The sequence below is a fragment of the Schistocerca americana genome, chromosome 3, assembly GCF_021461395.2.
Source record: "Schistocerca americana isolate TAMUIC-IGC-003095 chromosome 3, iqSchAmer2.1, whole genome shotgun sequence".
NCBI lineage: Eukaryota > Metazoa > Arthropoda > Insecta > Orthoptera > Acrididae > Schistocerca > Schistocerca americana.
The window spans coordinates 403,737,355-403,762,969 of NC_060121.1; the positions used below are offsets into that span (position 1 = coordinate 403,737,355).

At 38.7% G+C, this 25,615-nt stretch overlaps 1 protein-coding gene across 2 annotated transcripts in view; it reads left to right on the plus strand.

Annotated features, from left to right (window-relative positions):
- Positions 1-23,977, plus strand: part of LOC124605313 (probable serine hydrolase) — a 37,425-nt gene extending 13,448 nt beyond the window's left edge. For both annotated transcript variants that reach the window (XM_047136898.1, XM_047136899.1), the window contains exon 2: positions 20,579-23,977. In XM_047136898.1, the coding sequence (XP_046992854.1) occupies positions 20,579-21,432 (854 nt within the window). In that variant the 3' untranslated portion in view covers positions 21,433-23,977. The remainder of the gene's footprint in view (positions 1-20,578) is intronic.
- The last annotated feature ends 1,638 nt before the right edge of the window (positions 23,978-25,615 follow it).

Below are 25,615 nucleotides of genomic sequence, written 5' to 3' on the forward strand. Positions count from 1 at the left end.
TATCCAAGAGGACGCCATCATCATTTAATCATACAGTGAAGCTGCATGCCTTCGGGAAAAATTACGGCTGTAGTTTCCCCTTGCTTTCAGCCGTTCGCAGTACCACAACAGCAAGGCAGTTTTGGTTAGTGTTACAGGGCCAGATCAGTCAATCATCCAGACTGTTGCCCCTGCAACTACTGAAAAGGCTGCTGCCCCTCTTGAGGAACCACACATTTGTCTGGCCTCTCAACAGATACCCCTCCGTTGTGGTTGCACGTACGGCTATCTGTATCGTTGAGGCGCGCAAGCCTACCCACCAACAGCAAGGTCCATGGTTCGTGGGGGGGGGGGGATAAAACATTTATAATTGAAGAAATTTTAGTATGTCACATATCTTAATGCTTGGCATATCTCCTAAACTGTGTGTTGTACACAGATATAATTTTGCAGATTCAATCAGTGATATATGTGGATATTATGTGCTACGTGTGTTGCAAATAGAGGTAGTAGTAAAGAAATAATGAATTAAAACTTCGTGCTTGATGCTGAAGCTATACTAAAAATAGATAAAAAGGTAATTGGAAATAACTACAGCTGAAATACCATTACTTGGCAAGAATCATGGGAGACATAGCATCTGTATTATGGGACATTTACCAAAGTACCACAATTCTAGGTATACGAAGTTTGACACATACATTCAAGTCTTTGATGTAATTCTTTGATGGATCTAGCTCATGTAAACTTTACATCCAGCTGACTTAGAAATCCTGTCAAAGTTAAAACTTTTAGCAAATATGAAGTAACAGAACTGTAAAATTTGATTGGTGTTGAAGTGGGTATATATTATTGTTTGAGTGCTTCTGTAGGGAGTGGGAGAAGGAACGTGTTACAAAAATAAGGAACTTACTGAGTATGCTAAATAATGAACTTGAAGAGATGATTGTTTTTTTTATCAAATCTTTCAATATTCCAGTCTTAGCTGACTATGTAGAGGTAGGATTTGTATGCTCTGTAGGTAAAGCTATTTATCCCAAATCCAATTAAATTCTTCAGGTGCCAGAATTTTGGACCCAGCATTAAGAGCAAGTGGTGAAGTAACTTGTAGAAAGTGAGGCATAGCTGCTCATGAGGTAGGTACTGCATGTACATCCCCAGAAATTTTAATTCCTCAAATAACCAGCTGGCTTATAGTGAGCATTGCACTGTGTTCTATGAGCAAAGAAGAAGAAACTATGGCTGGCAAAAAAAAAGCTACCCTATTCTGAAGAAATGTAAGGCAACATAACCTCACTCCTTAAAACATCTTGTGTTACGACAATGAAAACTCTTAGTGATCATGCTAACTACCTCAGTGCAGACCCAGCCGTTAGGGAGATTAGACTCCACTTGTACTTGCAAGTTTATCTGTAAGGAGAGTCTAACCACAGAGCACAAAGCTTGATTGTTTAGCATAGATGAAAGTTTTCCAGAACACAGTCTATACAAAAAACAATGTCCTTGGTGGCCACCCCATGCCCATCCTCAACACCCCCCCCCCTCCAATTGTAAATGATATTGGTCTGTGTGGAAGAATTGGAGTGTCTAGTGCAAGAAACGTCCTCTGTTTGTTTCTCTGTACAAGACTGTTTTAAACTATTTACTGAAACTGTGCAAAAATATTGTAATCTCGTAGGAAAATATTATCCTAGTGGAGGACAGAGTTTGTGTGTGAATGACTGGTGTAACTCTTCATTCATACATGTGATCACAATGCTTGTAGTTTGAACACTGTACTTAGCAATTTATGACACCCTCAACAAGGCTGTTTCCACAGAACAACTAACTATCCAGAGGGGCCTGAGGGGTCAGATTTGTTTTAGAGCAAGATGTTACTTAAATACATATGTCTTCTCATCAAGGGTGAATGGCACAACATATGAGTCATCCATTTTCCTCATCGGCTCTCAATCCATCACACATACTGTTTGGTACAGTCTGATGGAGGTTCTTCATTCCAGTGATAACATCCCAGTCCAGCTATAATCCCCTGAAATAGTAGTGCTGAAAAGTAAACCACCAAAATGGAGCCTTCGTATGGCAACCTAATTTCACTCTTGCCAACTGGTTGTATTTTAACAGGAGAGTGTGGTGTAAGGCCTACTGAGTGAAATTCACAGCCACTCTGTACAATTCTGTGTCACCTAGTGTAATCTGGAAAGCTGCTGAGGCATTCCTCAGTTTGTCCCAGGAGGAATGGTCAGTATTTAGGAATGTGTAGGGACAACCATTTGAAGCACAAAAGGTCTAGTAAACATGCTCAAAAGTGCATATCTTAGGAGCTGTGAGCACTACTTCAACTTCTCTAACTGCAAAATAAATCTCTTCTACTGCAAGCTCTTTGCTTTCCAGAGCTGTGAGAACTTGTTTATTATATTTTGAACAGTATATGAAAGGATCATTTTATAACAGTCATTTACTAAGATTGCATTTATGCACTGAATTTAAAATTAAAAAAAAAAAATTATTTATAAGGTAATAAGCATATAATAGAACTACCACAATACTTATTTACAGTGAACACATTACTGCACTGAAATGGTGCAGAAGTTGCGCTCGCGCGCGTGCGCTCTCTCTCTCTCTCTCTCTCTCTCTCTCTCTCTCTCTCTCTCACAAAACACACACACACACACACACACACACACACACACACACACACACACACACACACAAATCAGTTAGTTCTACTGAGAAGCTCATCAATGGAGTAGAAGCAGTTATGCTTTTTGTGGCTACTGGCAAGTTATTGAAAATGTGTGTTCCTGAATAATGCACACCTTTTTGTGACTTTAAATTCTTGTGAAAATTATTCTTTACTTCTAGCTTTGATCTGAACTGAAGTGTTTGTTTAAAAAAGTGATAAATTTTTAAGGACAAATTTCGTTAAGGAATAAAAATACATATAACTCTTATTGCACGCTTTTGTGCCCGGAAAACTTTAGCTTGGCTTTATGAATTGCCCCAAAAAATTATCTCATATGACATTATGGAGTGAAAGTAAGCATAGTATGCCAGCTTTTTCATTTTTATATCCCCTATGTCTGACAGAATTCGCATTGCAAATAGAGATTTGTTTAGACTCTTCAGCAGTTCTGTGGTGTGCTCCTCCCAGTTGAATTTATTATCAAGTTGTAATCCCAAGAATTTAACACTGTCCACTACTTCTGTCTGGTTGTCATCATATGTTAGGCATATATTTGTGGAACACCCCTTACAAGTTCTGAACTGCATGTAATGTGTTTTTTCAAAGTTTAGTGACAAAGAATTGGCTAGGAACCAGTGAATAATATCCACAAATGTTTTATTAGCCAATACTTTTAAGACTACACTTGATTTGCTATTTATTGCAATGTTTGTATCATCAGCAAACAAAACTAACTTGGCATCTGATAATGTTACTGATGAAAGGTCATTGATATACACAATTAAAAGTAAGGGCCCTAAGATGGAACCTTGTGGGACCCCACATGTAATTAGTTCCCAGTTGGATGATGCTTGATAGCTTAATACATCTCTCTTTCCTAATAACACCCTGTTTCCTGTCAGGGATATAAGATTTGAACCATTTTGCACCATTTCCTGTTACACCATAATATTCTAATTTACTTAAAATTCTATTGTGATTTACACAGTCAAATGCCTTTGACACATCACAAAACATACCAGTTGCCTGCAATTTTTTGTCAAATGAATTAGGTACATTTTCTCTGTAAGTGAACTGTGACTTTGACGGGATGCTATTTGTGATAAGATGATTATATAGCCGATTGTACATTACCTTCTCTAAAATTTTTGAGAATGCTGGCAAATTGAAACTGGACGGAAATTTAACACTATTTCTTTATCTCCCTTCTCAAACAGTAGCTTAATTCAGCATATTTCAACCATTCAGGAAATATTCCACTGATAAACAACTGGTTACACATATAGCTTAATATGTTACTGAACTGAGAATCACATTCTTTAATTAACTTTGTTGATATTTCATCATACCCAATAGATGTTTTTAAAGATTTTATGGTGGACATTACTTCTGCTGAGATAGTGAGGGTCAATTTCATATTATGGAAGTTACTTGAAATGTCTGGTCTGAGGTACACCCATGGCAGCATCCACAGAACCTGACAACCCCATATTTTCAGTAACAGCTATAAAATGTTTGTTACTAAGTTCTGCAGCACTATATACATCTGTCACCACTGTATCCTTTACTCTTAATGCTATTTGCCCCTCTTCATGTCTGGTTCTACCGGTCTCCTCCTTCACTAAATATATCCCAAATTGTCTTTGTTTTGTTATCTGGTATAACTATCTTTTCCTTGTAATAAATTTGTGTTGATGTCCATATCACAGTCTTTAATATTTTGCAGTATTTCTTGTAATGTGCTATAGCATCAACTTCAGAACTGTTTCGGATTGAGAGATACAGTTTTCTTTTTGTTTTACAAGATACCTCTATTCCTTGAGTAATCCATGGCTTCTTTGTAGACTTTGCTCTAACCTTGGTTTCTTTTGGGGGAAAACAGTGTTCAAATAAGGTAAGCACTTCATTAGCAAAAGTGTTATATTTTTCATTCATGCCATGATCACTATAAACCTCACTCCAGTGAATGTCTCAGAGGAGTGACCTAAAACATTTTTGGCTTGTTGATTACCCTCTTGAGTTCAGATTTAACAGATTTTATATCCTGTTCAGTATTAACATTTAACAGAAGGAACTGCATGTCATGGTCTGAGAGGCCATTGACTATTCGTTTTTAATATAATTTTGTTAGTTGGACGTTATAGAAAAGTGGGAATTAAGTTGAATGATAGTGTTACTAACTCAAATAAGTTCTTACTGGGAGAGTCTTTAAGGACATACATTGAAGTCACCAGCAGCCAATACTTTTTTGTGTTTGGTTGTTGAATGGGCCAGTACAGCCTCGAGGTGGTTTTTGAACAGATTAAATTTACCTGCAGGTGCTCCATATACACTTAATATTATGAATTTTGTGTGTATGTTTGTGTTTGTTTGTGTGTCTGTTGACCTGCCAGCACTTTCATTTGGTAAGTCACATCATATTTGTTTTTAGATATATTTTTCCTACGTGGAATGTTTCCTTCTATTATAATATTATGAAGGATTTTTTATGAAATTCTATTTCTGTTGAGAGAGGCAGATTATGTCAGCTGGGTTTGAGGACTCTGATTCATCTATGTAGATAATTAATTCATTAATTTTATTTGTCAGTCCTCAAATATTTTGATGCAATAAAGATAGCTGACATTTCACATTGACTGAGTTAAAAATGGGTATAGTTGAAATTTCTGCTGATAGTTGAAAATTCTTAACCAACAGCTGTTAGTGCTGATGTAATAAACTACAATTATGTTTGTTTGGTTTCTTTCTCAAACTGAAGGTTTCTCTCAATCCTAACCTCTCTTAAAACTTGTTTTCTTTCTATCCTCTCTACCCTAAAAAAAAGGTATTTTCTGAACACTACAACCACTGGATATTTTATCACTCATGACAGTGCCTCCCCCCTTAACTTTCCTACTATTTTCTCGCCTGCAGGTTCGGGTGTTAGAATAGGCCCGAGGTATTCCTGTGTTTCGACTAAAATGTGATGGTCCCTTGTCAGGTTTGACCTCCATCTTTCTAAATTTTCCCGAAGAGCAAGCCAATTGGGGAAGGGCGTCTTACATGGTACGTTGTGTCCACTTTCTCGTCATCACATTGCATCTCTTGGGTGAGGACACCTTCCTGGGTGCATTTTCCACCATACACTATGTAGTGTCGCTTTCTGCATTGACAATGACCATGGGCTTCTTAGCACCTCATATCCAGCATGGTAGCCAGTCTGTTGTGGTGGGGCCGCCATGTACCCTGTTTGTTGTGGCCCCCTGACTACACAGATACCTGTGCCGTTAACTCCCCACGTATGCCATGGAGTAGTTGCCCATCTCCCCGGGGCTTCGAGACTCACAGCAATGGTCATCCTGACAGGTGGCCCTTGCTGAGGTTGGGTGGTGCATGTAGGGAGGCCCCTGGTCGGAGTGGGTGGCATCAGGGCGGATGACACATCATGAAGCGTTGTACGGCATCTCTTGCTGGTGGTCCACCGCCAGCAGTCTCTAAGCCCGCAGAGTCTAACTTCAGTGCTAACAAATATGACCCCAAACCGTTCACCTCCCTTTCTACACAATGGGAGGAACGCCATGCTATGGATGGCAGTGAAGCTTATTCGCCCTGGTACCTCGTATGTACTAGAGTTGATGGGGAATCTTTCATGTCCATGAAGCCTCAGTTTCTTGTGGAACAGTTACAGGACAAGTTCGGGGATGTGGAGGGCTTGTCCAAAATGCGCTCTGGGTCAGTCTTGATAAAAACAGCATCCTCTGCCCAGTCACAGGCATGACTCATTTGTGACAAGTTTGAGGAATGTTTCTGTTACCGTCATGTCCCATAAAAGCTTAAATGTGGTCCAGGGTATTATATTCCACAGGGACTTTCATTTGCAATCTGATGACGAGTTGCCTGCCAATTTGGAGTGGCAAGGTGTTCATTTTGTTGGGACGTCCATCGGGATCTGAGGGATAATCAGGTTGCCACTGGTGCCTTCATCTTGGCCTTTGAAGGTGACACATTGCCGGAGAAGGTCAAGGTGAAGATCTACCACTGTGACTTCAAACTTTATATCCCTCCCCTGATGCAGTGCTTTAAGTGCTGGAATTTTGGCTGTATGTCTTCTCGCAGTACTTCCAGTGTCACATGTTGAGGTTGTGGACGCCCCTCACATCCCTATACTCCATGTGCCCTGCCTCCCATCTGTGTCAACTGTGGAGAGCATCATTCACCTTGCTTGTCAGACTGTAGGATTTTACAGAAAGAGAGGAAGATCATAGAATATAAGACCCTGGACCAACTGACCTATACTGACTAAGAGGAAATTTGAGCGCCTACATCTTCTGGCTATGGCCTCCTCTTACGCCGCTGCTACGAGAACAGTTGTCATCCTATCAGTTCCTCGCATTCCTATCCTTCTCAGAACCGGAAGACGACACCTGCCCCCCTGATGGAGGGGGGGCACTTCCCTTCCTGTAACTGGTCGTAGGGCTTCACGCTCATCCTCAGTCCCGGAGACTGAATCAGTGAAGTCCTCCCAGCCAGGGAAACCCAAGGAGCAGCGAGAGAAATCCAAAAAGGAGGTTCCCAAGACTAAGGGAATTGCGGTGGCACCTACTCCACCGCTACCTACAAACTCTGTGTCTGTGAATGACATGGAGATTCTGGCGTCCGCTGAGGACCTAGATCTCGCCGGACCCTCAGACGCAATGGATATAGACTGCTCAGGCAAAAAGTCGGTGGCAGCAGGTGAGCCTGAGGTGTAAACTACCTAATTGAATGTTCCATGCCTTCCCAGTCTCGCTATGACGTCATCCTTCAGTGGAATTGTGGTGGGTTTTTCCACAACATAGCTGAGCTATGTCAACTGTTAAGCTTTACATCTACTTTCTGCATTGCCCTCCAGGAAACCTGGTTCTCAGCAATGCGGACCCTTGCCATCTGTGGCTATAAGGGATACTACAGGAACTGTAGCGACTATAGTCCAGTGTCAGATGGCATTTGTATTTATATCCGAAACTCAGTCTGTAGTGAACCTGTGCCTCTTCAAACACCTCTTGTAGCTGTGGCTGTCAGAATAAGGACAATGCAGGAAATAACTGTCTAATCATAACACGTAAGCTTTCATGGATGGCGTCTTCATTAATTAAAACTTCCGGGCTGAATTGCCGTGGTCCATATATAAAACTGCTTCTCCTTCCTGACGTTTCGTTGCCTACTGCGGGCAACATCTTCTGAGGTGAGTCGGCGACTGGCTGCTAGGCGCTGGAGGTCCCGCTTATATAGAACACTTAGATGGCACCACCACTCATGATGTGCTTTCGACTTTAAAACTATCTCTGGCTAGTACCATCTCTCTCGATCATAGGTATTCGATAGTCACTGTTGGTACAGAGTTGACCACCATATCTTGTCTAGTTTTAATCCTCGTTCTTTTTTATTAAAATAATTTTCGTGCTTGTAGATCTCTATAGCTTCTCTATACATGCAAGTATAATAATGTGAGGTCCTAGCTATCACGTTTGTCTCACTAAATTTTATTTCGTGATCACCGTCTTTGAAAACGTGTTCCGCTACAGCTGATTTGTCTATTTGTCCCAGTCTACAGTTCCTTTTGTGTTCTTTTAGGTGGGTATTAACACTCCTTTTAGTTGTTCCAATATAAACCATGCCACAGCTACACGGAATTTTACACACACCTTGGGTAGCTAAGGGGTGTCGTGTCTCTTTCACCGATCTTAAACTTTCACTAATTTTCTTGGTAGGTCGAAAGACTGTCTCCACTTGAAACTTGGCCAAAACTTTCCCAATACGGTCTGTGATGTTATGAATAAATGGAAGAAAAACTTTTCCAGCCTATGGTTGTTGTTGTCATGTATTTTCGGATACTTTTCTTCTATGGTCTCTGCCTCGGTGTTTGACACAGCCTGTCCTTTCTCTCCCTTTTTTTTCCGATTCTTCTTTCCTCCCTGTGCATGCCTGAAGGCCGACCGACGCGTTCGCATGTGTAGCCGGTGACGGGGTAAAGCGTAATTCCCCGCCCAGGGTAGACAAGTAGGGCCCGTGCGTACCCCCTGGTAAAGGCCAGGCCTGGGGAAGGGTGATTGCCCAAGCTGACACCTTCTGACCATGCCGATTGGTCCCTCTGTCCGTTTCTCAGGTGGTGTGACCTGAGGTGTAAACATTCACCTAAGGTGGGAGCACCCTCTGAGAGGGTCCTCACAAGGAAGGGAGTTGTTTCTTCTGTGTACTGACTCCTTGAGTAGCCTACAAGCTATCGACCAGTGCTACCCTCATCAGCCTTTGGTAGCGACCATCCAGGAGTCCATCTGCACCTTGGAATGGTCCGGTTGTTCAGTGGTGTTTGTCTGGACCCCAGGCCACCTTGGAATCCCAGGCAGTGAACTTGCCGACAGGCCGGCCAAACAGGCTATGCGGAAAACCGCTTATGGAGATCGGCTTCACTTCAACTGACATTCAGTACTATGCTGCAAGGTTTTGCAGTTTTGGGGGACGAAATGGCATAACCTCAGCACGCACAGCAAGCTGTGTGCCACTTAAGGAGCTACAAATGTATGGCAGTCCTTCATGCGGGCCTCTCGCTGAGTCCCTGTGGTTCTCTGCTGGCTCCGCATTGGCCATGCTTACGTGACACATGGCTACCTCCTGTGCTGAGATGACCTGCCTCAGTGCTGGTACAGTGCTCAGCTGACAGTGGCCCGTATCTTGGTGAGCTGTCCTCCTTTGGCTGCCCTGTGATAGGCTCTTCAGTTACCAGACTCGCTGCCATTAATTTTAGCTGACAACACCTCATGGCTAATTTAGTTTTATGTTTTATACGTGACAGTGGGTTTTATCATTCTATATAAGTTTTAGCACTTGTCCTTCGTCTCTTTGTGTTCTCCACTCTAATACTTTTAGGGTGGATGTTTTAATGTGTCACAGAGTGGCTGGCTTTTCCTTTTTATTCTCATGGTCGGCCAACCACGATCATCTGCTCTCTTGTTTTTGCCCCTTATACTGTTTCTTGCTTCTCTGTGTGGTATTTTTTTCCTGTTTTGTCCGTAGTAGTGTTGGTTGTCCTTCTGTCGTTCTTCTGGTTCTTTGTTTCCCCTGTTATTCTGCTGTACTTCTTCTTTCTTTTCTTCTTTCCCTTAGGTAATTATTTTACTGGGAACAAGGGACCGATGACCTGCAAGTTTGGTCCCTTCCCCCCCCCCCCCTCCCCCTCCCTTTTAAACCAACTTTTCCTGCTATTTTCCCAGCCAGTTTACCCTACCCTTTCCTGATGAGATTAAGGCCGTGCCTAGTATAATCCCACCTATTGAGAGAAGAATTGAAGACTGAAGGATACTCAGAGAGAAGAGTTTTTGAAAGCCATTTACTACTGATGAGTCTACAACTTGGTCTCTTTCATATTTCATGTGAGTATTTTATTGTGTTGCCTTAATGACCCCCACCTTAGCAAACGTCATTGACGTGTACCTTATATAAGAAAATTTCTTCTCTCTCTCTCTCTCTCCCTCCCTCCCTCCCTCCCTCCCTCCCCCCCCCCCCCCCATCCCTCTCACCTTTAAATTAGATCCGAAGGGTGGCGTCTGAACTTGTGGAGAGAAGATATCAAGATGCTGTTCTTCAAATGAGTAGGTGGTTGCCTTGATGCAAGTAATTTTCAAATTGTAACTTCCATGGACTATGACAAAAGACCCTTGAACATGTGGTTAATAGTCATCTATTGTAGGTCTTTGTCATTGCAACAATAAATTGTCAGTAATTTGCAGTGTGTCTTCAGGAAACACCAATTCCCTCTAGTCAATTTGACATTGACATTGCTAGCTATCCAATATCATTCATGCACAGCCACTGCTGCCTCACCCGAGGGACTTGAAGCTTAAAATGTCTGAAAACCGTTATATGTTAGAATATCTGAAAGCAATGCAGAGGGCAGGAAGATTATACATATTGCAGTTTAATAAGAGCCTAGATCAGTTATGGTTAGATTACACATACATTTAGATTATGGCTTCATTGTATTCAGGTTTACATTCTGAGTGCAGCATTGGGCATACTTCCTGTGCATTATGTGCTGCTACCCCTGTATCTGCACAATACTTGTATAACAGCTGGCCACGAGTAATGAGGGTATTTGGGACAAAATTTAACCAGTCAACTTGCAGGGGAATGTGTGTTTTCTTGAACTAATTCACACTGTGAAGTTGAGGTATTAGGTCATTTGTCTTACATTAAATAGGTGAGAGTTAAGGGGACCCGCCTCTTAAGCCAGTGCCATGAAATTTCAGGCAGCAAGACAGAATTAAAATATTATGACTGTGATGTGCATTATTTGTCATCAGCCGTAAGCTTAGTTTGAGACAGTTCTTCAGTAATGTTGCTTACCAGCTAGCCTCTCCATTTCAGCATACCTGTTGCATCCTGCATCATATATACTATGCCTCATGTACTCACATCTGTGCCTGCCCCTGTGAATCTTTGCTTCAGCCATCTCTCTTATTTTTTAAAGTAATTTCTGTGGGGCTATTTGAGCCAAAGTCGCTTGGTCATGGATTGAGTTAGTACATAGTCTACAGAATGCTGGTTAGAAAATCTGCAAACAAAAGAATTACAGAAATTCCAAGGATGATGCATCTTCCAAAATAAATAAATAAATATCGGCTGACTGAGTTGTAGGTGGTCATCTGTAAATTCGTATGTTCTGTCTTCAGAATATCATCCTATATGGGTTTAATGAAAATGAGAGCAGTGATAACAATCATTTATCACAGTTGTGTAAACATGGCATTGGGTGAGCAATTTGACTGGTGTTTTCAAAAACTCTATCAGGCCTGGTTAATATGCAGAAAACTATCTTTTTGGTGACTCTATAGTAAATCATCCTGCTCAAATCTACCATTAGGTAAGTTTGGTATTGAAACTGCTGCAGATGCTGCTCATGATTTTGTGCATTTATGTAGAGTAGTTTGAATTTCTCATTTGGAAACCTGCAAGCTCATCGAGAAGCATATACACTGGTCAAACATACTGATATATAAAGGAGAGAATGTTGTGTACAGGATGCCTAGCATACAACAATTGCATTGTCACTATGAACAAGGAGGAAAAGACTTTTCTTCACATAATTTTATTAACTAGATATGTGGCTGCAAAGTTAGGTATCAGCGAAGTATTGGAGTTCTAGTTGCCATTGGTGTTCACTCCAGCCTGAGTCGAGGTGGTGCAGTGTGTCAATATTCAAGTCAACCACAGCTTTTCTTATGACAAGCCATTGGTAAGATTGATTGATCAGTCACATTATGAGACAGCAAATGCCACTGGAGTGTGAAAAGAACCTATTTTGCTCCATGACTTTCATGATTCACCAAATCTTTCTCCCTGCACATTGTTTCCCCTTTCCTTTCTTGAACAAACAATTAAAAAGACAATGGTCGTGGGGCATTGCTGATATGCACTGCATTGTGAATAATAACCTCAAATGCATCCTATAGGCTGCCTTTGCCCAGAGTTATTAGGCCTCGGCATATATTGTCAGAAATGCATAACCATGTGAGACGGCTATTTTGAAGGGGAGTAAGCTATATTCTTGTGTTTATGTACATTCTTTCCTGCAAATGATTTGCCATATTTATTGACCACTTGTTATATGTAATGCATCTTCCATTAGAGTTAGCCGTGAGTGAGTGAGTTCGTCAACTACCCTCAAGAATGTTCTGCTTTTAGGCAGAATGCAGACTAATTGAAATCATCCACACAGTGAAGAAAGCTTTAAGTTCCTTACTGTTGTAATGTAATAATATATCCTCCATAAAAAGACAGTGTGTTGTGCTATCAGTATAGTGTGTCTGGTTGCCTTAACCTCTTTAACTATCTGTGCTGGAGGAAAGATGAATAAGTTGTGTTTCACAGGTGGCTGACCTATTCGTGGAATGACTTTAACAGTAATGACACTGTAGTGGATATTAGAAGCAGGGCACCCATGTCAAGTGAGACAAAAGTTTCACAGAGTTATGACCCATATGGTGATGAATTTGAGAAGTTATTGTTCTGCTGAGGAATTTCCAGATTACGTAAAATATTTAAAGTGATGAAAGTGTACAAATTGGTGTACAGTTGTTAGTTATTATTATTATTATTACCTTTCCTTTCTCAGACCTTAGGTCTGGTTCGGAATGAAAGTGACGTGGACCTTGATCAAGCGTCACTTCCTTTTAACTGTACGGTATATGTTACATTGCGTTTAAGAACTTTCGGGTAATTGAACATGTATCAACAATTACGGATTTCTGAAGTTGTATATATAAGTTTGGATGTAGCTGTATTGCATTGATGTACTGGTGGATATTGCGTGGTATGACTCCTGTAGTTGAAAGTATAATTGGTATAATGTCAACTTTATCCTGATGCCACATGTCCTTGACTTCCTCAGCCAGTTGGATGTATTTTTCAATTTTTTCTCCTGTTTTCTTCTGTATATTTGCTGTATTGGGTATGGATATTTCAATTAGTTGTGTTAATTTCTTCTTTTTATTGGTGAGTATGATGTCAGGTTTGTTATGTGGTGTTGTTTTATCTGTTATAATGGTTCTGTTCCAGTATAATTTGTATTCATCATTCTCCAGTACATTTTGTGGTGCATACTTGTATGTGGGAACGTGTTGTTTTATTAGTTTATGTTGTATGGCAAGTTGTTGATGTATTATTTTTGCTACATTGTCATGTCTTCTGGGGTATTCTGTATTTGCTAGTATTGTACATCCGCTTGTGATGTGATCTACTGTTTCTATTTGTTGTTTGCAAAGTCTGCATTTATCTGTTGTGGTATTGGGATCTTTAATAATATGCTTGCTGTAATATCTGGTGTTTATTGTTTGATCCTGTATTGCAATCATGAATCCTTCCGTCTCACTGTATATATTGCCTCTTCTTAGCCATGTGTTGGATGCGTCTTGATCGATGTGTGGCTGTGTTAGATGATATGGGTGCTTGCCATGTAGTGTTTTCTTTTTCCAATTTACTTTCTTTGTATCTGTTGATGTTATGTGATCTAAAGGGTTGTAGAGGTGGTTATGAAATTGTAGTGGTGTAGCCGATGTATTTATGTGGGTGATTGCTTTGTGTATTTTGCTAGTTTCTGCTCGTTCTAGAAAGAATTTTCTTAAATTGTCTACCTGTCCATAATGTAGGTTTTTTATGTTGATAAATCCCCTTCCTCCTTCCTTTCTGCTTAATGTGAATCTTTCTGTTGCTGAATGTATGTGATGTATTCTATATTTGTGGCATTGTGATCGTGTAAGTGTATTGAGTGCTTCTAGGTCTGTGTTACTCCATTTCACTACTCCAAATGAGTAGGTCAATATTGGTATGGCGTAAGTATTTACAGCTTTTGTCTTGTTTCTTGCTGTCAATTCTGTTTTCAGTATTTTTGTTAGTCTTTGTCTATATTTTTCTTTTAGTTCTTCTTTAATATTTGTATTATCTATTCCTATTTTTTGTCTGTATCCTAGATATTTATAGGCATCTGTTTTTTTCCATCGCTTCTATGCAGTCGCTGTGGTTATCTAGTATGTAATCTTCTTGTTTAGTGTGTTTTCCCTTGACTATGCTATTTTTCTTACATTTGTCTGTTCCAAAAGCCATATTTATATCATTGCTGAATACTTCTGTTATCTTTAGTAATTGGTTGAGTTGTTGATTTGTTGCTGCCAGTAGTTTTAGATCATCCATGTATAGCAAATGTGTGATTTTGTGTGGGTATGGTCCAGTAATATTGTATCCATAATTTGTATTATTTAGCATGTTGGACAGTGGGTTCAGGGCAAGGCAGAACCACATAGGACATAATGAGTCTCCTTGGTATATTCCACGCTTAATCTGTATTGGCTGTGATGTGATATTATTTGAATTTGTTTGGATATTAAGTGTGGTTTTCCAATTTTTCATTACTACGTTTAGGAACTGTATCAATTTAGGATCTACTTTGTATATTTCCAATATTTGTAGTAACCATGAGTGGGGTACACTATCAAAAGCTTTTTGGTAATCAATGTATGCGTAGTGTAGTGACCTTTGTTTAGTTTTAGCTTGATATGTCACCTCTGTATTTATTATCAGTTGCTCTTTACATCCTCGTGCTCCTTTGCAACAGCCTTTTTGTTCTTCATTGATAATTTTGTTCTGTGTTGTATGTGTCATTAATTTCTGTGTAATGACTGAAGTTAATATTTTGTATATTGTTGGTAGGCATGTTATGGGGCGATATTTTGCTGGGTTTGCTGTGTCTGCTTGATCTTTAGGTTTCAGATACGTTATTCCATGTGTAAGTGTATCAGGGAATGTGTATGGGTCTGCAATGTAACTGTTAAATAATTTAATATAATGGAAGGAAACATTCCACGTGGGAAAAATTATATATAAAAACAAAGATGAGGTGACTTACCGAACAAAAGCGCTGGCAGGTCGATAGACACACAAACAAACACAAACATACACATATATGTGTGTGTGTGCGAGTGTATACCTGTCCTTTTTTCCCCCTAAGGTAAGTCTTTCCGCTCCCGGGATTGGAATGACTCCTTACCCTCTCCCTTAAAACCCACTTCCTTTCGTCTTCCCCTCTCCTTCCCTCTTTCCTGATGAGGCAACAGTTTGTTGCAAAAGCTTGAATTTTGTGTGTATGTTTGTGTTTGTTTGTGTGTCTATCGACCTGCCAGCGCTTTTGTTCGGTAAGTCACCTCATCTTTGTTTTTATGTTAAATAATTTAGTTAGATGTGAATGTGTTGAGGTGAACTTCTTTAGCCAGAAATTTGCTATTTTATCTTTTCCAGGGGCTTTCCAATTGTGAGTAGAATTAATTGCTTGGGTGACTTCATGTTGCAAAATTATCACTTCAGGCATTTGTGGTATCATCTTGTATGTGTCTGTTTCTGCTTGTATCCACCGTGCATGCCTGTTATGTTGTACCGGGTTTGACCATATGCTGCTCCAGAAGTGTTCCATGTCTGTTATGTTTGGTGGATTGTCTATTTTTATGTGTGTGTTATCTATTGTTTGGTAAAATTTCTTTTGGTTTGTGTTGAATGTTTGGTTTTGTTTCCTTCTATTTTCACTTTTTTTGTATCTTCTAAGTCGTTTGGCCAAAGCTTGTAGTTTCTGCTTCTTTTCGTCTAACTGCTCTATTGCTTCTTGTTGTGAGATTTTACCTAACCTTTTTCCTTTTTTGTCTGATATTTCATTTCTTATAAATTGTGTTAGCTGTCCGATGTCTTTTCTCATTTTTTCTATTCTGATCTGTAGCCTGTGTTGCCATGCTGGTTTTGTGGGTTTCTTCTGTGTGTTGGTTCGTTCTGATCTCTGCCTAGTGTGTATATTTAGTGTAGTGAGTGCTTCTACATAAACCAGTAATTGTAACTCTTCCATAGTTGTGTATTCATTTATTTTGTTGTGTATGATTGTGTTGATAGTTTTTATTGTTGTTTCGACTTGTGGGTTATTTGGTGGTCTATGCAAGAATGGTCTAATGTCTGTATTTGTGTCTTTGTATTCTATATATGTCAACTGAAATTTTTCTTCTATATCTAACGTGTGTCACTTCATGTTCTATTTGTGCTTGTGTTGGTGACTGTCTTAAGATTTCGTTTTCCTCTGATTGTTTAATTGATGCGTGTTGTTCTTTGTTTGTTTGCTCTGGGATGTTTCAGTCAATTACTGTATTTTCTTCTTCTTCTGATTGCACATTATTTTGTTCCAGTATTTGTTGTACTTGTTGTTTGATGTTTTCTAATTCTGACTGGGGTATCCTGTTATTTTTTATTATTACACGAATCTGATCAGCTAGACGTTGTTCTGTTAAAAATTTTAATTCTGGGTATCTGGTAATAAAAGTTGTGTATACTTGTGATCTGTATCCAGTTGTGTTGGTTCCTAGGTTTGTTGCTTGGTAATAACAGAACATGAGGTGTCGATTGACTTCATCTGACCATCTCATCCTCTGTCTTTGTTTTCCTTCTAGGGTGGTTGCAGGAAGCATATCCTGCAAAACACCTCTATTTGGATTTAAATCATTTTCCGTGTGGCTAGTAGTGTCGTTACCATTGTGGACGGGCATAGGGTTCAAGTGTCGTCCCCGACCATGACGGCGCTTGTCCGAGGCTTCTTTAGTTCTGTCCTGAACCAAGTAATCACACTAAAAGGGGGGTTAGCCCTATTAGTGGTTTGTTCTTTTCGTCGCCTTTTACGACTGGCAGAACATACCGGAGGCCTATTATTTTCCCGGGCCTCCACGGGGTTTATTATTATTATTATTATTATTATTATTATTATTATTATTGTCTTCATACAGAGAATTTCTGATTCCAATGTTCCCTGTCTTCAGCTTCTTCCTTCAGTCTGTTGTATCCTCTTCCATCTTTCATGTCGTCCAGATGTTGAATTCTTCTTCCTCGTCCTGCGTTCCCTCTGAGTTTACGTTCGATGACATCATGTATGAGTCACTCATGTCTATGTACATGTCCAATCCAGTTGGCCTTTCTCTGAAGAACTGTACGCAGAATACTTCTCCTCTCTCCTACTCTTCGCAGTTCATCGTCATTTTTTATGCGATCTGTCCACTTGATCTTTTCCATTTTCCTCCAGCACTACATTTCAAAGTTCTCTAAGTATTTTTTCTCCTTCTTTCTTATGGTCCATGTCTCTGCTCCATACAGTGCAATGCTCCAAATGTAGCACTTTATCAGTTTTTTCCTCAATGCCAAACTCAACTTGCTGGTCAGCAAAGTCCTCTTATTGTTGAAAGCAGCTCTGGCCATAGCGGTTCTTGCTTGGATTTTGTTGGTGCAGTGGGCATCCTTTGTGATAAAACTTCCCAGGTACTTGAACTGATTCACATTTTCCCGTTCCCGATTGTCAACAGTTATCTTCAAGTGTTTCTCACGTTTTTATACGCGCATCACTTTTGATTTTTCGATGTTGGTTTCTATGCCACATTTTCTTCTGTTTCCACCAAATTGTTCATCATATGTTGCAGTCTCTGATTTTTGGCGAACACTACCAGGTCGTCTGCATACTTGATGGTGTTCATGAGACATCCTACTTTTAAGTTTCCGCATCCTTTCAGCACTTCTCTCGCCAGCATTTCTCCATACCGGTTGAAGAGATTTGGCGACAGACAATATCCTTGTCTCACTCCCCTTCCTATTTCCACACTGTTCATTTCTCCATAGTTCAGTCGTACCTTTACCCTTTGTCCCAAGTACAAGTTCCTTATAAGTATACGATCTCTCCAGTTGATTCCTATTTCCTTAAGGATGTTCATCATTATATTCCAATTGACTCTGTCGAAGATATTCTGCCAGTCCATAAAACAAGTGCAAACTTCTTTGTTAACGGCCAAACTCTGACAATATCCTCATCGTGCCAATGGTGTCTCTGGTCCCTTTTCCTTTCCTGAAGCCAAACTGGTCTTCTACCATCACTTCTTCGATTTTGTTTTCCAACCGTCTATTTAGTATTCTTGCAATGATCTTTGCCACGTGCGATATCAGACTTGTTGTTGTTGTGGTCTTCAGTCCTGAGACTGGTTTGATGCAGCTCTCCATGCTACTCTATCCTGTGTAAGCTTTTTCATCTCCCAGTACTTACTGCAACCTACATCCTTCTGAATCTGCTTAGTGTATTCATCTTTTGGTCTCCCTCTACGATTTCTATTCTCCACGCTGCCCTCCAGAGCTAAATTTGTGATCCCTTGATGCCTCAGACTAATTGTTCTATAATCACTACACTTCTTGGCTTGCTTTTTCTTCTCTAGAGTAACCATTGTGACATCCAAAAAGTCTTCAGGCCATTCTCCAGTTTCATAGATTTTGTCCATAAGTTGTGTCAGAACTTTCAAACTTTCATTTCTGATTTCTTTAATGAAATCCACTGGTATGTCATCATTCCTTGTAGCTTTCCTGCTCTTCATCTCCTTTATCTCCTTCTCTCCTTACCTTGTCAGTATACTGGGCCCTTTTTCATCTTTGTCAATAGATTCCTCTGGCTCTATGTTGATGTCATCTGGGCGATGTTCTGTATCATATAGTTTCCTTATATATTCTTCCCATTTTTCAGCACTTCCATTTGTTTAGTAACTCCTTGTTCTCTAGAATCTTCTATTCCGAACGTTCTTACACTTTTGTTCTCTCCTTCTCCCAGTTCCTTCATTTTCTGGTACATGAGGTCATACCTTCCTCTTCTTTGTAGTTCTTCTATTTCATCACACATTTCTTCTAAGTACTTTTCCTTTGCTTTGTTTGTGTCCCTCCTGAGGGCATTGTTAAGTTTTCTGTATTCTTCTTCATTAACATTTTTACACTTCCTCCTTTCTTCCATCTTCTCCAGCATCTCATTGGTGATCCAGGGTTTTCTCGCTCTCTGTCTCCCTCCCAACTTCACTCTTCAGAGTATTTAACAAAACCATTTTAACATTATACCACTGATCTTCCGCACTTGCACTTGTATTTTTGCGTCTCACTTTTCTTAAATTTTTTCTCTAACGATTCTCTTATTGCCATGTTATTTTCTCTTAGCTTTTCCAAGTCCCATCTCTGTTTTCTCCTCCCATGCTGTCAGATCTTCTTCAGCCTTCTGCTGATATCTGCAACCAAATGGTTGTGATCCGAGTTGATGTCGGCAGCCGGCATAGTCTTGATGTCCTTCACACTGCCCCCAAACCTCTGTTTCACGAGTATGTAGTCTATCTGGTATCTGTTCATATCTCCTGGGCTCTTCCATGTGTACAGTTTACTCTTCCTTTTCTTTAACCAAGTGTTCATCACCACCAAATTATTTCGGTGACAGAATTCCACTAGCATTCCTCCTCTGTTGTTTCTTTTTCCTAATCCATATTGTCCAACAATGTTTGCTTCATTGCCTTGTCCAACCACACTATTCCAGTCACCCATGATTATGGTATTTACTTTTCCTGTTCCTTCAGACTGAATGATGTCCTCTATTTCATCATACATTTTCTCCGCTTCTTCATCATCGTGATCTGATGTTGGCATGTGCACTTGGACTATTAGAATTACAGTATTAAGCCTGTTTCTCTTTTTCCTTTTGTTTCATTTGTACAGTATCAATGTGGCAATTATCTTTAAGTTCTCAATTTTGATCGCCTAATGGAAATTCAGTGATCTCAATTGGTAGTAAATTATTTAACTTTGATGGAAGAGACTGGTGTGGCAACAATTTATTGTTAATTTCCTCTTTGTTGTAGAAAATAATTCTTTAACTATTTCAGTAACTCAGTAGCTTCTGGCAAGATAATCTACAATATAAAAAGTCTTTCTTCTAGGAGGGAATTACCGTATTTTATGAACTATAAGATGTTATGGGCTATAAGATGCACCTTAATTTTTAAGCAGCTTTATTAAAAAATAATATTTTTACCACTTTTGTTATTAGAGTACAAAGCCAGACGGAAATAGGATCTTTATTTATAAAACTGAAGTGACACTTAAAATCTCTGGAAATCATCATTGTAGACTGCAGTGATGCATCATAGTCTAGATGGTGTTCGGGGTTTGTGTTAGCGTGGCAGGGGACTGTGTTAGCAGCTTTGTAAATCCCTGCAACTCATGTTCATCACATCAGTGCACTGCTGCTGACAGTTGAATCCAATTTAGCCAGATAGATAGAGATAGGTTTCACTGAATAAATGGCCATTTTTAAGTCTGGTGGGGATTTTAAATCGAACTCTAGATATTTATGCATTAATTTTGAGTATGACACACCTAAATTTTGGAGACAATTTTTCAGAGAAAAAAGTGAGTCTTGTGGTCTGTAAAATATGGCACAGTATATTATAATAATGTTATAGATAAGAGAAAGGTAAAAGTATTTTTGTTTAATGATAATTTAGTCACTTATGTAACTGTTCTTCTATGAATTTGTTCTAGGAAAATGGTGGGGTCCAAGGGAGAAGCAACCTATACTTGCATTGCATGGGTGGCAGGACAATGCTGGTACCTTTGACAAGCTAATTCCTCTGTTCCCTGCTGACATTGCTGTTCTGTGTATTGACCTCCCTGGTCATGGCTTGTCATCTCATTATCCTAAAGGTCAACAATATTACATTGTCTGGGATGGTCTTGTCATTGTGCGGCGTGTGGTGAAGCATTTTAAATGGGAACATATTTCCATCATTGGACATTCTCTGGGTGGTACTATAGGTTTTCTGTATGCTTCAGTATTCCCAGATGACATAAAAAAACTTGTCTCGATAGACATTGTGAGTCCAGCTGTGAGAGAGCCGTCCAGAATAGTGCACGAACTGGGGCAAGGAATTGACAGATTCCTTAAGTATGAAACCCTGACGCCAGAGGATGCACCTTGTTATACATATGATGAAATGATTGATATAGTGCAGAGTGCTTATAAAGACTCACTGACACGAGAGTCTTGTGAAGTGCTAATGAAAAGGGGTATGAATCCTGTGACAAAATCAAATTGTGAATCAACCAAAGAAGGGTACCTCTTTAGCAGAGATGTCCGACTGAAAGTTGCTGGTTTGGGTCTCATATCAGCAGATTTAGTTTTTGAGTTAGCAGAAAGGATAAAATGTGAGTACTTAAATATAAGAGCAAAACCCGGCCTGAAGTTTGATAAACCTGAACATTATCATGATGTCCTTGAGAAAATTAAAAAGACTGCAAAAAGATTTGAATTTTACGAGATTGAAGGAACCCATCATTTGCACTTGAATGCACCTGAAAGTGTCAGTACACATATTGTTAACTTTTTAACATCATAACTAGAATATTGTTCTAGCTAATAGTTAAATGAAGAATTTACAAAATGCATCTTGACTGTTAAAGTGCTGATAAAGGAGTAGTGAGATTAATTTGTTCCACATTTGTTTATAAATCTACGTGTGTGTTTACATAACATTTTTCATAGTAGTAACTCTCTGCTTGTGTGCACAATACAGCATTTCTATAATTCCTCAAACTCCAGATACAAGTAATTGTATGTTGAATAATTTTGAACCACACAATATTTCTTGAGCACTGCTTCTTAACCCTGGAACGAATGTCCTGGAGCCTTACCAGTGACAAGTGAGATCAAGGATAAAGATGGATATGACACACACATTATTTTGAATTTTGCAAAACATTCCACAACTGAAGATTATGTGCCCATTTCTTTGGAGTATTCTTTCTTGTTGTCAGCAACACACGTGAAATACTCTTGTAAGGGTAATGCGAGGGAGAGGGGGAAGGGAGGTGGTTGCTGCATACTGGTAAATCATTCCCTTACAGGCAAAAACTTATATCCTTATCACCTTCTCCCCAAGCAGAATCATTTTCTTTTCTAAAGGTTGCGAAATTTGTTAATTTTGTGGCAAGTTCTTTTGAACATAATTTAGAATCATTTCTCCAATTGTAGAGAGGTGGAGAAACTCTTGGCTTATCTCTGTATGCATAACCTTTTGTTACAGTCAGTAGGCACTCCATTGAATTGGTATATACATACATTCACACATAGATAATCTAAGGGCTAAGGCCTTGTCAGTGCAACCACTCATTTCTATCATTGGCTGTTTGTTTCAGTTCCATTTCATTGTGACAGCCTATCCTTATCTCAGTGTCTTCCAAGTACTTTTTCCTAGGCATCCTCTTCCTTTCTTTTCCGGTAATTCCCCTTCAAGAATGTTAATGACAAAAGTGTTGTGTGATCACGTGTCCAGTAAGTGTTGTTCTCTTTTCCATTTCCTTTAATAATTTTCTGTCTTTGTTGATTTTCCTTAAGGCTTCCAGGTTGTTTTCCTTTCCATCCAGCTCATTTTTGTCATTTTCTGCTATAACTACACTTCAATAGCTTGCAATTCATTCCCTTTCCACCCAACCCAAGGTCTACCCTTCTGAATACTTAAATAATTTTGCAAAGGATTTTCTGACATCTTTACTCGTATGTTTGCTAGTGAAAATGTTTTTCTTTGTCATAAATGTCTGTTTTACCACTGCAATCTTTCACTTCCATTAAGCCTCTATCGTCCTTGTGATTATACTACAGAGATAACAAAATTATTTCACCTGATCAATTTAGACATAACCAGTTTTTTATATTCGTTTTAATTTACTCCTTATTTTTCTGTGCTACTATTACTTTACTTTTGTAAAGACACTATCCTATGAACTTCACATTTTATTTTACGTAATGTTACTCATTATCATCTCAGAGTGCCGCAGCAAGCCTACTGATACTAGTTTCTCTGCTAATAGATATTCAAATACAATCTCCCAACATATTTAATAAATGAAAACTCTTCTGGAAAGCTCTTGAACCACTGAAACACTACACCACTAGATACACACTTGCATTGTCGGTTTGTGGAGAAGTGCTACAATCTATTTTAATTTGTTGCAATGGGAAAGATAAGCAGCACCTATGCTGGTTTGAGATCTGTGGATCTTACATATATTCGGAAAAAACTTTGCTTTTCTCAAATCTGTTAACATCAAGTAATCTGTGGAGGAAAAGTTAATCTTAGTCCATCCTTATCAGCCTTATCCGTTACTACTTAATGTAGAAATAAAGGTTAGTGTATGTTCCTGACTGAGAGTTTACGATGTTAACTCCAACAACACAGTGGAATTTTTTGTTTTGTTGTTTTGGGTATTTTTGCTAGTATTCAGAGTATGCATTGAATATGCAGCACTTTAATAAGGTAGAGATTCTGCTGGCAGGATCCTCTTCTGTGTTTTGCATTATATTTGTGCAGTGAGATTGATTCTGAGTATTTGAAATGTAATGAATACTTCAATAATTCCATCTAGTCACTGTTAGCATTCCTCAGGTTTTTGCACAAAAGAGAGAAGCAAATGAGCTGTAGCCACAAATATATTTACAGTTGTAATTGATGTGCACTACATTGCTTGAATTTTATTATGTGTTTGGTAATTTTTTATCTCTATGATGAACTGACAGATATCTGCTGTTACTGAATTTTTACTTGATGTGATTTTAATGTTTCCTATTTTTTATGGGTGTTTCAGAGAGACAGTCACAATGCCTCTCTCTATTTTTTCAGTATCATATTTCAGATAGGAAACTGTTCTGAGAAGGGAGTTTCTGGAAGAATATTGAAATGGAAATGTAACTAAATAACATTTACATCACAGCACGAGTTGTTTAATTCATAGTTTGTTTTTATCTGTAGTGGGGGTATGGGAGGAAATGTCAATGACACACAATCATTTTTTTTATTTGTATACACAGATGAACGTTTTGTAGGACATATTTTATAACAAATGAACTGTCTTTGTTTTGTAAGAAATGGTTTATTGACAGTGGCAGACAGACGTTACCAAATTTATAAAACATTCCTTTTTTACCCTGTCGCAGAAGAAAGTGCCAGAGAAATTGTTTATCCTATTTTTGTGTGGTGCTAATAAAAATACTGTTCATTTGTTGATGGTAAAATTCAGAATTTTTTAACCATGCCCTTGTTGCTACACACAATCTTCTGGCTGAAAATGCACATTTTTAAAACCTAGTTAACACTTCCATATTTCAGTCAGTTCTGTGTGTGACATCTTGATATGTTGAGTCTGTTGCTATGCTTGCTTCACCATGTGTTGCTGATTGTGGTTTTCTAATTTTAGTTTGTAGATGGATTACATATTTTAAGCAACCTCAGACTTCAATTTTTATTAAAAAATTTACAAGGACACACAATCACTCTCTGTATGTGTGAAATAAAAGACATTTATTCTTGAGGAGTTGGTGAAGTAGCTGACAGAAACAACAAGGTAGGAAAATTTAGTTACTAACTGCCAAGAAAAGATGAGTAATCCGACCAGTCAGAACAGATCTCCCAAGTGTAATGAAACTTGATCATAAAAATCACCTTGCAAATATATTTTATATACATTTCTTTGGATAATTACTTCAAATATTTTAAAAAGAAACAGAATAAAATAGAAAAACGGTCCTACAAATGTAATTTTGCCATCATACAGTAATCATTAATGGTGCTTTTATTGTAGAGCTAAAACTTCTTGATCACGATATTTTCAACCAAATTCAGAACAGTTGAGGAAAACTCAAGACACAACAGCATTACGGTCATTATAAGTGTGATGATGATAATAATAATAATCCGTATCCAGTTGTGTTGGTTCCTAAGTTTGTTGCTTGGTAATAATAATAATAATAATAATAATAATATGGATACAATATTACTGGAACATACCAACACAAAATCACACATTTGCTATACATGGATGATCTAAAACTACTGGCAGCAACAAATCAACAACTCAACCAATTACTAAAGATAGCAGAAGTATTCAGCAGTGATATAAATATGGCTTTTGGAACAGACAAATGTAAGAAAAATAGCATAGTTAAGGGAAAACACACTAAACAGGAAGATTACATATTGGATAACCATAGCGACTGCATAGAAGCGATGGAAAAAACAGATGCCTATAAATATCTAGGATACAGACAAAAAATAGTAATAGATAATACAAATATTAAAGAAGAACTAAAAGAAATATATAGACAAAGACTAACAAAAATACTGAGAACAGAACTGACAGCAAGAAACAAGACAAAAGCTATAAATACTTAAGCTATACCAATATTGAACTACTCATTTGGAGTAGTGAAATGGAGTAACACAGACCTAGAAGCACTCAATACACTTACACGATCACAATGCCACAAATATAGAATACATCACATACATTCAGCAACAGGAAGATTCACATTAAGCAGAAAGGAAGGAGGAAGGGGATTTATCAACATAAAAAACCTACATTATGGACAGGTAGACAATTTAAGAAAATTCTTTATAGAATGAGCAGAAACTAGCAAAATACACAAAGCAATCACCCACATAAATACATCGGCTACACCACTACAATTTCATAACCACCTCTACAACCCTTTAGATCACATAACATCAACAGATACAAAGAAAGTAA